The 13,166-nt window shown below is 44.3% G+C and overlaps 2 protein-coding genes across 3 annotated transcripts in view; one reads left to right on the top strand and one right to left on the bottom strand.

Annotated features, from left to right (window-relative positions):
• Window positions 1-2,459, top strand: part of inpp1 (inositol polyphosphate-1-phosphatase) — a 7,348-nt gene extending 4,889 nt beyond the window's left edge. Inside the window, exon 6 of the mRNA XM_020487477.2 lies at window positions 110-2,459. Coding sequence (XP_020343066.1) covers window positions 110-638 — 529 coding nt within the window. The 3' untranslated portion in view covers window positions 639-2,459. The remainder of the gene's footprint in view (window positions 1-109) is intronic.
• Window positions 2,155-13,166, bottom strand: LOC109894163 (dnaJ homolog subfamily C member 14). 2 transcript variants are annotated; one of them, XM_020487434.2, is made up of 7 exons: window positions 12,380-13,166; window positions 10,686-12,256; window positions 10,261-10,367; window positions 8,488-8,607; window positions 7,996-8,156; window positions 6,351-6,456; window positions 2,155-4,619 (listed from the first exon to the last, which is right to left on the bottom strand). In XM_020487434.2, exons 2-7 carry the CDS (start codon window positions 11,982-11,984, stop codon window positions 4,298-4,300), a joined length of 2,115 nt encoding a protein of 704 aa, XP_020343023.1. In that variant the 5' UTR covers window positions 11,985-12,256; window positions 12,380-13,166; the 3' UTR covers window positions 2,155-4,297. The 2 variants fall into 2 exon arrangements, with proteins under 2 accessions (XP_020343023.1, XP_020343015.1); XM_020487426.2 differs by having other exon boundaries at window positions 12,856-13,152.

Here is a 13,166-nt window from a genome sequence, read left to right as displayed (position 1 = left end):
AATTAAACCTGTCTGACACAGAAATAACATACTCAATAATGCTCAGTTCTCACCAACAAAGCTGCCTTTGTCAATAACATGTTTGATGTGATGTACATATTTGTTGCAGCTGGAAGGGCAAGCATTTCTGGGGTGTGTCGTGTGGGAGCGTCAAAGCCTGCTCCGTGCTCAGACCTAAAGACAGACCTGCAAAGACGACAGCAGCGGGAGGACCAGGGCTCTCAGTGGTGATGAGCTCCAGTGAAAAGCAGGCAGTGAAAGAGGCCCTGGCCCCTCTGTGCGGGCCTGACAGGCTGATGTACGCCTCGGGGGCCGGATACAAGATCCTGTGTGTGATCCTGGGCCTGGCTGACGTCTACGTCCTCTCAGAGGGCAGCACATTCAAGTGGGACTCCTGTGGCCCCCATGCCCTGCTCCGTGCACTGGGTGGGGGGATGGTGGACCTTAAAGAGTGCCTCCACTCCTCTAGCTCCAGCCACTGTCAGGTGGGGCACCAGGACCAAGGGGAACTGACCTACCACCAACCCCACACAGAGAGCACTGGGGCAGACCACTGGGCCAACCAGGGAGGCCTAGTGGCCTATCTCAACTGTCAAATTCTCCATAGGGTTATTGGGGAACTGAAGGGCAAGTTTTAAAGGAAGAGTAGCTGATGATGGTGGGCACAAGTATCATTGCTTATAAGGTTGTGCTGCTTAATATTCTATTTTTGGAGGGTCAGTGGTGTTTTTCTATCAACTATGCTGTCCAAGTTATTTTTAACAGCTATATATTTGCAAATGTAAATATATGAAGGAATATAAACATGTTATTAAACTAACTACAGTAGTTGGTATGTTTAAAGGTGTTTTGTAAAAGATTAAGATATACCTAAATGGAAGGTCTTTTCACAGTTACTGGTTCTCTCATTGTCAAGTAGTGTGTTGGTGGCAAATCAAACTTCAGGGAAGACCGGAGTGCTGTTTTAAGTATCCCATTTATCCCAAAGCAAGATAATCAGAATTGAAAGATACAGGTAAGAATGGGAACAGGCATGGTTCATGAAACAGTAGCACACACTGCACAGATAAAACATGATTTGTCTGTCATACCAAAATATGGCTAATGGTAATAACCCTTTTAATTTAAGGATTTCTGCTGGACCTACCAGAGAATCTCTTGATGACCCAGTTGAAGTAGTGGGACAGGGAGGTGTTTAGTAAATATCCCAGTGTCTCCCTTTTGACAAGCACTAATGGTGTGTGAGGTGATAGCGGAGAAAACTCAAATAAGCTGGCTTCTGGAATCTGCAGCGGCCCAGAAAATGCCTTTTATGGAAGAGAGGTGTGTTCTACACTGTTTCCATAGGGCTAGCTGTATGACTTCGGATAAGTCAGGTCAGAGGAGGAAAAAGACATGAAGTGCCTGTTTAATTTTTGGTTTACTGTAAATTAAGGATTAAACCCCTTTGAAGGAATGGGGAAGAACTGTCACGTAGCGATGCCCGGTGGCTTTCTGGAGCTAATGTAGAAAACGGGTAAACCAGGTCATGATGTTCACAAGGGTTTTGCTCTGTTATGGGATCAGGTTTGTTCAATAGAAGTCAACCTGTGGAGGAGATTATTTTCAACCATCACCTGCACCACTTCATTGACACACCCCAGAGGCTAGTGGGAAACAGTAGTCCAAAGGTGTAGTCATTATAAAGAGCTGGATTCAATCCATAGCACTGAAGAGCTAAGTTGTACACCAATTTACATTTTAAAGGCAATGTTTCCGCATTAACGGAGACTGCATTCACGGTAAACGCTGCATATGTTGGCTCAGTCGGTAATAACCTTTCAATTTCAAGCACGCTATAGCGCTGAACTTCGGTGATACGGATTGAATCCAGCCCTAAATGTTACTGTCCCGGGTGTCTCTATGGTCTTCCATCAGAAAAACAGAGCCATCCTAAAGGACCAGCAAGTTGTGTTGTGGACCACACCACTTTTGTATAAAAATGGGTGGGATCTAGTGTAAATTCTAAATGAATGAGTATGCTCCAGAAGGGCCATTAGCAGGTCCCCTGGTTTCTGCTCCATTGGAATGACACAGCATTCTCCTGTCTTGTGAGTTGTAACTTTAAGACACAATTCAATCCACGTAATTCACAAAACAATGAAAGTCCATTCATCCATCTGTAGGAAATCAGCTTTACTATGAAATCCAGAAAAAAAGCTAAAATCAACTGAACAGTGATGTTTCACAATTGCAATAAACTCACACCTTCCTACCCCCCAAAACATTTTTTTTTAAATGCACATTTAACCCCCGATTGTCAGATTTTTTGCAATCTTTTTTTTGCATATACTGTTTAAAAATATAAATGGGGAAAAATTAAATGAATCTGGGATTAGCAGGTCCCCCAGCTCTACCACGCTGGGAGCCGTTAGTTGACTTGCCGTTTTAGGCTGCTACTTAAGCCATACATTCTCAAGTCAACTAGGGTATCTAAAACATAATTGACAGCGCAAGCAATTCAGCCTAAAACTGAGATTAAATTAAACCTCCTATAATACCTCCAATTATGTGGACAATTGCATTATTTTTTTCACTGTAAAGAGAGCAAATAAACATGTGCAACAAGGGACCCTAGGTACCACTTAATCTCCCAACATCCACAGAATGACACAAATCAAAAGTACAACCAACAAGAGGCTAATGGAACTGATACCAGGGCCCGTATTCATTAAACGTCTGAGAATAGCAGCACTGATCTAGGATCAGTTTAGCCTTTTCATGGACAGGCCTGATCCTAGATCAGCACGCCTACTCGGAGAAGCTTGATTCATATTGCCCCAGACCTCTTAACATTTAAGAGGAATTAGACAATTTTACCACATTTATTTCCAATACGCCATCTCCACAGGAAAAACAATGATTTGCCATAATGAGTAGAGACATTATTAGAGATCTGAATTCTATTCGCTCTATCCCTCTTCAATCTGGAGTATATTGTCTGAGCGTGGGGTGAAAGCAAAGGCAGTGGTAGCTTTTCTTTGAAATAAAATGTGGCGGTAATAGAACTGTTACTGTTGACATTCAGCTCCCCTGTCTTTCAATCAACCTTTAAACAGTTGGAAAGTAAATGTCAAAGAGTAGCCTCTGATAACTAATCTTTTACACTGCAGTCATTGTGTTCTCAATGGAAACTTCGTTACCTCCAATCTTTAAAGGGTGCCGAGATGCAATTAGGAGCTGAAACTAGCTTTTTCTTGATCCATAGGATGCCGTCCAGACAATAACACCAATACTTAGGGACTGAAAGCAGTAAATAGCCTAGGTCCTTGACTCTCACAATATAACAGTCTTAATTTTAATGTGAACCTGCTTAAGTCTGACGCCTCATCATAGTGCTTCTACGTGGGATTCAATTTGTTGAGAGACAGATTAAAGTATTCACTGTACTCTAGACAGAGTTGATATCTACATTTGGCAGAGAGACAACTTTCACTCACCAACTTACTTTCCAATAGTGACAAATGTCACAACTATGCAAACGTTCACTCTAACTTCATTAAAAGTAATAAAAATGGCAGAAAATCAGTTGCTCAAATGATAATCTAACCAGGTAACAATTGATCAAAGAAGGCAATGGGCGGAAGGGTGGGTGTGTCAAAGCAGTAACGGGCAGACCAGCCCTCTCTCTGGAGACCGTATTCTCCCAGGATGTAGCTTGAGCCGTTCGATCCAGCAATTCATAAATTTTGATTGGCTTCTTCCAGCCCTTTCCCCTCTCACACGAACACACACAGTTTCACAGTCTTCGCCAAGACCTGAAGCAAGAATAGATTACCTTTTTTGTTTAAAAAAATAATTACAAACGTGTCAAGAACATAAGCGCCCCAATGGCATGTAATGATGCAGGATTGTGCAGGGAAGTAAGACCTAAGGAAATGTGTTTGCATTGTTAGCAATAGGCTTGTGATATCAGTGGCATGGCTACAGCTGTTTCACGAGAAAAAAAACGACAACAAAAAAAACAATGTGAGGGGGAGAAGCAAAAAGACTGTCACCTCCTAACCCCAAATATACTTCAACTCTGAGTTAGTTCCGTCTTCTTCTACATGGTCCAGACTCAAACCTCTGGCTCATGGCCTCTGTATTGTCAGTCTTTTGATACATGAGGCAGCCCCTGACCCGTGTGAATCTTCCTGAGTTTGACTGATCCTTCAACTTATGTACAGTAGGGGGAGGTCCAGGCTCGTCGACAGACATGGCCGTGTGTTGAGTGTCCCCGTGTTGCTACGATGACACGTCACAACAATGGCCGCTCTCACCTCTGGAAGGGCTTGCGGACCTTCCTCCTCCTGCGGGGCGGAGGTTTGCCTCCGCTATCGGCCCACGTCTCACTGGGCTCCGGCCGGAGCCCTCCCGGAGGCATGAAGAAGCCAGTCTGTGGTGGAGGAGGGGAGAAAGGTCCACTAGGTCCGGGTCCAGCACCAGAGGGCTGGTGGGGGGTCGGTCCTGAGGGGAAGAAACCCCCGTTGGCAGCCATGTCGGGGGGAGGTCCCCCTTGGAAGATGCGGTTGAAGAAGTTCTGCAGGTCAGCAGGGTTGGCCGGGCCTGGAGGAGGGTGCTCTGGGCCTGGAGGTGTCCTGGAAAGCATGGGAGCAGAGTAACATTCATTCTAAAAACATTCTTTACCTCAAGACACTTCAACAGGTGACTCCAGGAAAATAAAGAAATAGGAGCACTCACCGTCTACATAGATCTGAGTTTTATTCACGGGACAAACAGGCTTCATCAGAGCCTTGGGTGGCCTTTCATTCCATTTTAATCTAGCCTATATTTAACCCTGATGCAAGTCACAATGAGATAGTTGCACAAGCACCTGCACTGACCACAGCACTGACCACAGCATGTGCTCATTTAGAGCGGTCGATCACATAACACCTTGGTTGAGTCCCAATAACCTCCCCTTTCTCCCGAAACATGCACTTGTTCCCTTAATGGATTTGAAAGAAAATGACTGGTATATGGAAACTCTCTTCAGCCCAGTGGTCACCAACCAGTCGATTGCAATCGACTAGTTGATCTTCAAGGCATTCCTAGTTGATCACCAAACATTTCTGTAGAAAAGCCAACGATTAAAGGCGAACTCCTTTTCATTATAGTTTTTTTTGTGTTGCGCTGTTGGCGATAGGTGCACTTTATTCAGAAGCCCTGCGCACCAGGTAGGCAAAGTGTTCCCATTTTTAACCATTTAATTTGTCTGAAAAGACAAACTGTCTACCCGGCAGACCAGGAGATCTGTGGCTAAATCAAGTACGCCTACTGTGCTGGCCAATCAGACAGCTCAAACCACTGTGCATACCTACAGCGTCCACAAACCATGACCAGAGAGAGGCTGTCAAAGAATACAGCAAAGAGCTGCTTTTCGTATGAGTGAGTTCATGTATATATTTTATTCAGCACTGTCAACACTTTTTATTCAACACTATTACAAAACGCTCTTCTCTCTACTTCCCCTAGCGCTGCAGCTGCAATGAATGAGTTGCCAAGTGTATCGATAGCCTTGCGTTTTTATTATTATTAGCAGCTCGTTGTGTCCATTTTAATATCGAAGAGTATTTCACTTTCTCTGGTCATAGGAACAACATGAATTTGTGCCTGAGGCAGATGCAGTGCGAGTCGAGTTTCACCATCAGGAGGAAGACTGTGTCCCCTCTCTTGTCAGTCTCACCGGAGGAAAGGAATTGAGAGAGCAGGGACCAAGAGAGGCAGTCCCTCTGCTGCACTCTCCCTCCCTCCACTTAGACTAATGCCATGTTCAAAACAACTGGGAACTCGGGAATCTCAGACTTCTGCCTTCAGTGTGTTCAAGACAACTGCAAACTCTGGAAAAACGAGATCCGATTGGGAAAAATCGTTTTGAACGGTCATTCTCGGAAACTCGGGCATCTTTGACCTCTTTTTCTCAGAGTTCCCAGTTGTCTTGAAAGCACAACCATCAGTCCAGTAAAATAAAATGGATAATTATTAGCTAATTATTTAAATTTATGCTCAGCTGTGTATCGCAAGTGCTACACCAACTGATCTAGTTATATATCAAAGCTTGAGTTTTGAAATATAATATGGTCTGAGAAGAACAATACTGGCAGGACAGGAATATAGCCAATATGCTGTGATAATGTATTTGGCCTACTGCACAAACCTAATTTCTACAGAGCTGTTTTATTAGGTTAATGTAAAAAAAAAGTTGGGGACCATTTTTCTAGCCCATGCCTACACCATGCTTTTACATTTGTGTGAAGTAGTTAAAGAGTGCAGACTTCATGAGGAAAATTTGATTATTGGAACGCAACCCTCCTTAACCTGGGACCAACCTGTGGCGCTGCGTGGAGCTACTGTTGTTCTTGGAGCCGAAGGAGATGTGATAGGGCACGCGGTGTGTGTCTGGAGAGATGCCTATCCTCTGGCAGCCGGCCCACTCTGAAAGGTGAGAGCGGAGAAGGTGACAAAATAATCAATGTGACAATACTGAAGCAAGCGGCTAGGAGGATAAACAGTCTGTCTGACTTTAGGTGACTTTATTACTGCATTGTCGGGAACGCGCTTGCAAGAAAAGGCATTTCACTGTACTTGTGCACGTGACAATAAAAACTTGAAACATAAGATTATTTGGTAGCTTAGAATTTAATTTAGTTGTAGAGCTTTTGAGCCTGTCAGTTGGCTTGTTAGAGGTTCAAGCAGCGAAGCTGGGTGAAACCCCTATTGTATTTGTTGCCGTTTATAATTTCTCTCCTTCTGGCGATTTGGTGAAAAAAAATGCAAATTCTTGTGAGATGTAAGGCCCAGGAGGGTGCAACTTTGCAAGATGGTAAAGGGCCAAGCGCCACACCCAATCATGCAATGCCATTCCAAATGGCTACACGGTGGCACTATAACAAGAGATTGAAAATGCAAACTTTTAAAGGTCACACCCCTTTACCGAGTGTCCTAGACTCCTGACATTTGGTACTTAGGTCCCTCCCCTCACAAGGAACACATTTGCCTCAAGAACCCTTAAGGTCCGCCATGATGGATTTTCCGCCATTTTGAGAAAAACACTTAGGACGCTACTCTTCTGACACCGAATTACCAATCACCAAGCTCTCACAAATTATGTTTCTCCAATCTAGCAACTCAAAAAACATGGCCACTAATGACCAATAAACATTCACGCAGGCATGGTCTGGCACATAAATTCATCATCTATTATTGAAAATATATTTCACAGTTTAGATGGTACAATGTTTCTTTCTCTACACTATACTTGCTTATTTTGTCTCAAACTGAAATTAGCCGAACTATTCAAATGTTTGCAGCCAGGAAATGCCGGAGCGATTTCTGCATAGTGCATCTTTAAGTCAATACACAAAAGGCTATGGCATTAGCATCGATGAGAGCCAAACTATCCATGTGGGTGTCATTATAATTTAGCCCAAACTACCTCTTCCCCTACTGTATTTATTTATTTTGCTCCTTTGCACCCCATTATTTTTATTTCTACTTTGCACATTCTTCCACTGTAAATCTACCATTCCAGTGTTTTACTTGTTATATTGTATTTACTTCGCCACCATGGCCTTTTTTTGGCCTTTACCTCCCTCCTCTCACCTCATTTTTTCACATCATATATTGACTTATTTTTCTACTGTATTATTGACTGTATGTTTGTTTTACTACATGTGTAACTCTGTGTTGTTGTATGTGTCGAACTGCTTTGCTTTATCTTGGCCAGGTCGCAATTGTAAATGAGAATATGTTCTCAACTTGCCTACCTGATTAAATAAAGGTAAAATAAAAAATACAAAAAAATTACACGGCTTGTCAAAGCAATTGGCTTGTTCGACATTGACCGCATTGCAGTTGGCGATTGCAGACTTACTGATCTACAAATCACCTTGCATTATAAATAACTACTCAAAATTGACCCACAATGCATTACAGTTTTGACGCTCGTGAACACAGCCATAGTTAATCCAGTACCTGTGATGTCGTAGACTTTGCCATCCATGCAGGCGAAGTAGGTGATGCGTAGGCCTAGCAGGCTGGACTCGGCCCACAGGTCTCCCTCCTCGGCGCTGTGGCGTCTGTTACACTCAGCACAGAACCGCGCCTCAGCAGGCTCCCGGTCCATCTCAAACCTCCTGCACACACAGGGAGTAATAAGGGGGAGAGGAGTCAGCAACGTAAACTAAACCATGCAGAATGGGATGCTCTTTGTGTCTGGCCTATGCTTGTGTTTCCTTTCTGTAATAAAGATTTCATAGCAAGCAAAATGTATAAATAGAATTTGAGTGATTGGGAGTAGTCACCATATTAATTTAGGTAAATACTGTAAATGACAAGACTGCAGTGCAGGTAAATTATATTACTATTCCAATCCCTCACTTTCACAAAAGTCTGCAGGGTGTTGGTTGTAAATGTATGATATTTGTTCTAGATATTACAGATATTAATTCAGTCTGAGTGACATACCTGTGTTTACCCTCACACTTCGTACACATCATGGTGTTCATAGCTTCCTTCAGGTCATCCTGCAGTTTGGTGAGGAACTCATTCATCGACTTGGAGAGTTCCGTCTGTGCCATGCGCTTCCTGAGAGGACCAGGCAAACAAGTCAACGCCATATCAACTACACCAAACATCCCATCGGCCTTCAGTGCAGTCATTCGATCACGGTTTCCTGCATTTTAATTAAGTAATCTACTCACAGCACGTATTTTCTATGTATCCTGTTACTGAGGAACTAAACCAAACATCTGACAGGCCTTTAGATTGACTATACCATGCTAAGGACTAGAGGTCGACCGATTAATCGGAATGGCAGATTAATTAGGGCCGATTTCAAGTTTTCATAACAATCGGATATCGGTATTTTTGGGCGCTGATTTGCCAATTTTTTTATATACCTTTATTTAACTAGGCAAGTCAGTTAAGAACACATTCTTATTTTTAATTACAGCCTAGGAACGGTGGGTTAACTGCCTTGTTCAGGGACAGAACGACAGATTTTCACCTAGTCAGCTCAGGGGATCCAATCTTGCACCTTACAGTTAACTAATCCAACGCAATAACGACCTGCCTCTCTCGTTGCACTCCACAAGGAGACTGCCTGTTACGCAAATGCAGTAAGGCAAGGTAAGTTGCTAGCTAGCATTAAACTTATATTATAAAAAACAATCAATCATAATCACTAGTTAACTACACATGGTTGATGATATTACTAGATATTATCTAGCGTGTCCTACGTTGCATATAATCTGACTGAGCATACAAGCATACAAGTATCTAAGTATCTGACTGAGCGTTGGTAGGCAGAAGCAGGCCCGTGAACATTCATTCAAACAGCACTTTCGTGCGTTTTGCCAGCAGCTCTTCGTTGTGTGTCAAGCAGTGCGCTGTTTATGACTTCAAGCCTATCAACTCCCGAGATGAGGCTGGTGTAACCGAAGTGAAATGGCTGGCTAGTTAGCGCGCGCGCTAATAGCGTTTCAAACGTCACTTGCTCTGAGCGAGCAAGTTGTTCCCCTTGCTCTGCATGGGTAACGCTGCTTCGATGGTGGCTGTTGTCATTGTGTTGCTGGTTCGAGCCCAGGGAGGAGCGAGGAGAGGGACGGAAGCTATACTGTTACACTGGCAATACTAAAGTGCCTATAAGAACATCCAATAGTCAAAGGTTAGTGAAATACAAATGGTATAGAGGGAAATAGTCCTATAATTCCTATAATAACTACAACCTAAAACTTCTTACCTGGGAATATTGAAGACTCATGTTAAAAGGAAGTACCAGCTTTCATATGTTCTGAGCAAGGAACTGAAACGTTAGCTTTCTTACATGGCACTTTTACTTTCTTCTCCAACACTTTGTTTTTGCATTATTTAAACCAAATTGAACATGTTTCATTATTTACTCTAGGCTAAATTGATTTTATTGATGTATTATATTAAGTTAAAATAAGTGTTCATTCAGTATTGTTGTAATTGTCATTATTACAAATAAATAAATAAATAAAAATCGTCCGGTTAATCGGTATCGGCTTTTTTGGTCCTCCAATAATCGAAGTTGAAAAATCATAATCGGTCGACCTCTACTAAGGACCAGTTAGGAATTTCAGATGAAGACATATTACCTATTGTGAGAGGCCTGAGTTCTAACAGATGTTTTTTCTTGAAGGTGCAGTCATTTTATCATAGTTTCTGGCATTTGATTTAACTACTGATCAAGTCGTTAGGATGTCTTCTACTCACAGCTCGTATTCCCTCCGTGTCTCTGGGTTACTGACGATGTCCCAGGCAGCCCTGAGCACCTTAAAGGCCTCCCCAGCGCGCGGGTGCTTGTTCTTGTCTGGATGGATCTGAGAGAGGAAGGAAAAGAGAAAGATGGACAGATGTAAGGGGCAGTGCAGATAACGTGCTAGAGCAACTAAGGAAGGCTCAACAGGTTGGCTACTTCTAGTCATTCTCTGATTACATTTTATATTGTGGATATAAAACAACAAAGATACATGCAGCCAGGCAGAGCTAAGGGCAAAAATGCTTTGGCACGTGTTCTGACAGGCAAAGCTGAAATGATTTGACCATAATGGCCACACACTCGCCAGTTGATCAGTTCCACTCATTTTTATCATTCACCTGTACTCATAAAATGTAATGCCCATCTCATTTAGACTCACCTGGACAGCCAACTGTCTGTAGGCCCTTTTTAGCTCAGCTTCAGTTGCGTGGGCCTCCACCCCCAACACTATAAAAGGGTCCAGCTCCTCTTCAGGGACCTGAGCCAGCGCCAGCAGTCTCTCCAGCTCCTGCCCAGGCTGGTACCTAACTGCTCCACCGGGAGAATCTGGGGTGAAAGGGGGCACCCGGGTGGTGGTGCCTCTTCTCCTCCTGAACCAGCCGCTGATCCTTTGCACCAGCGAGGCCACCCTCCTCCAGACCTTGGAGTCCTGCATGGCTGTCCACCACCGCTGGCCCCTCTCCCCGCCCAGCCGGACGAGCGTGAACCGAACCCACTGGGAACCCAGCAGCACCACAGCACAGAGGAGTCCGAAGCAGGTCAGGGAGACCTGCCAGACCCACTCCACCGACCGGATGCTCTTATCCACCAGGACCGTTCCAGCGCAACTCACCCTCTCCAGCACGCGCCGGGCGTCCGCCTTCATTCCCGGCACGTCTGTGACCTTGTTGAGCAGCTGTGAGCCGAGGTCATACAGGGCTACCCCTGCGGCTTCCACGGCCACCCCGCAGCGGTGGGTCACAGAGACAATGAGCTCCACTACCATGTGGATACAGGAGATGCACCAGGGGCTGAGCGACTCTGACAGTAGCTCCCTGAAGGCCAAGGTAAGCTGGGTGCCTGTCTGACGCCGGCCCCGGCCCTGGTGGTGGTGGTGGTTGCGCCTCCGGGCCTGCTTGTGCCTCCCACCACCCGATGACAGGGACCCTTTCGGGAGGTAGGATGATGATGTAGCCTGGGTATTCTGCTCGGAGGCTGCCACCACTCCTCCTCCGCTGTTCCGGAAACGGCTTTTCCTCCCTCCGGCCCCTGAGCTCTTCCATCCAGACTCCCCGTTCATGCCAGGCTCCCTCCCGACTTCGTTTCGGCCTCCTCCATTCTCGTCTTCATCTCCACCCTCAGTCTCCTCATTTCCTTCTCTGACCACATGCTCCGCCCCTTCCTGTTTCAGAGAGACTTCATCCTCTTTGGCCTCTGAAATCCAATAGTCTGCTTCTTCTGAGTCCTGGTTGATTGGAGTCGGGATATCCTGAGGGGTAGCTTTGAGATAGTCTGTCATGTCCTCTTTGGGAACTGGTTGATGAGTTTCCTCATCTCCTCTGACTTCCCACTGGTCAGGTACGGAGGTGGAAGACGAGAGGGTAGGAACACCTGAGGGCAGCTCTTCAGGGCTCTCCTCAGCTGCCTCTACAGTCCATGTCTCTTCCTCCATCTCGCTCTCAGCCACCCCTTTCTCCATCTTCAGCCCTGTCTCTTGATTAAAGTGCCAAAAAAAGTCTCCAATCTCACGGCAGGTAGGGACCTTGACCCATTCTCACTGACCGCACCTTCTCTGACACTACACTTCAGCAGGGCTGAAGTGTCAGATAAGGACGGCTGAATAATAATGGAATGGCTGGCGCCATTGTCCACGGTAGCCTGTCCAATGCAGAAACTTTGAAGGCATTGGATCAAGGATCAATCATTACAATCCTTGGGCACGACTGGCCTCATCTTGTATCTGGTTATTGCCTGTGAAAAGAAAGCAAGTTTAAACATTAGCCTTAACACTTTCACTTTATTTGCACTAGAACAAAGGGTATAATCTAAAGGCAAAGCTCACAAAGAAATGACATTAAATAGGATATGGAGTACCTGCATGTATCATTGTTATTATCAATTGTGTTTTCTACTGTAGTGTGCCTTGATCAATATTCTCCATAGCACGCTTCATGACCGCAGCACTCAACGAGCTGCTTCACATCGCCGACATTTTGAAAAGATAAACCAAACTCTAAAGCTCTCTGGTTGTCAGTAGTTGCACTAGCTAGAAATATAATTAATTTCTAAAACCATAACTGACTGGAATGGAATATATCAGAGAATACTGTGGGCACTCGTCGGTTCTAGCAAATTAGCTATGTCGTCAACGTCGCGAGCAAAATGACCAACTGTCTCAAGACTAACAGCCAGCTAACATTATTAGTTGCTCGTGTTTAGCTAACTAGCTACTGTAGCTAATGCAATTTAAATAATCTTAACGGCGTATTATTGATAATATTATTTGAGCTATTTTAATGCACACACTGACGGAAATAACATTGGGAAAGATGACAGCCAGTGCAACTCACTTTTCTCTTCCGTAAAGGAAGGGAAGATGATAAAATGTAGTCTTCCTTTCGAAGTGGCTAACCCGAGCCTTGTAGCTGCTCCTCAAATTGACCAAATATGGCAAACAGAAATTTTAGTCGTAGAAAGAAAATGTAGTTATTGAATTGTGTATGAAACTATTCTTATCCTGTATTAGGAGAGTGTTTTCGTTCTGCTTATGCAGATATTATATATTTTTTTATTATCTTGTTCTTGGCTATCGCTGTCCTTGCTGTTTGTCTTACTATTTTTCACTTCCGAGGGCAGCAGACACCTCACATAAACCACTACT

The sequence above is a fragment of the Oncorhynchus kisutch genome, linkage group LG1, assembly GCF_002021735.2.
Source record: "Oncorhynchus kisutch isolate 150728-3 linkage group LG1, Okis_V2, whole genome shotgun sequence".
In the NCBI taxonomy this organism is placed as follows: Eukaryota; Metazoa; Chordata; class Actinopteri; order Salmoniformes; family Salmonidae; genus Oncorhynchus; species Oncorhynchus kisutch.
This window is presented reverse-complemented; position numbering and strand designations above follow the sequence as displayed.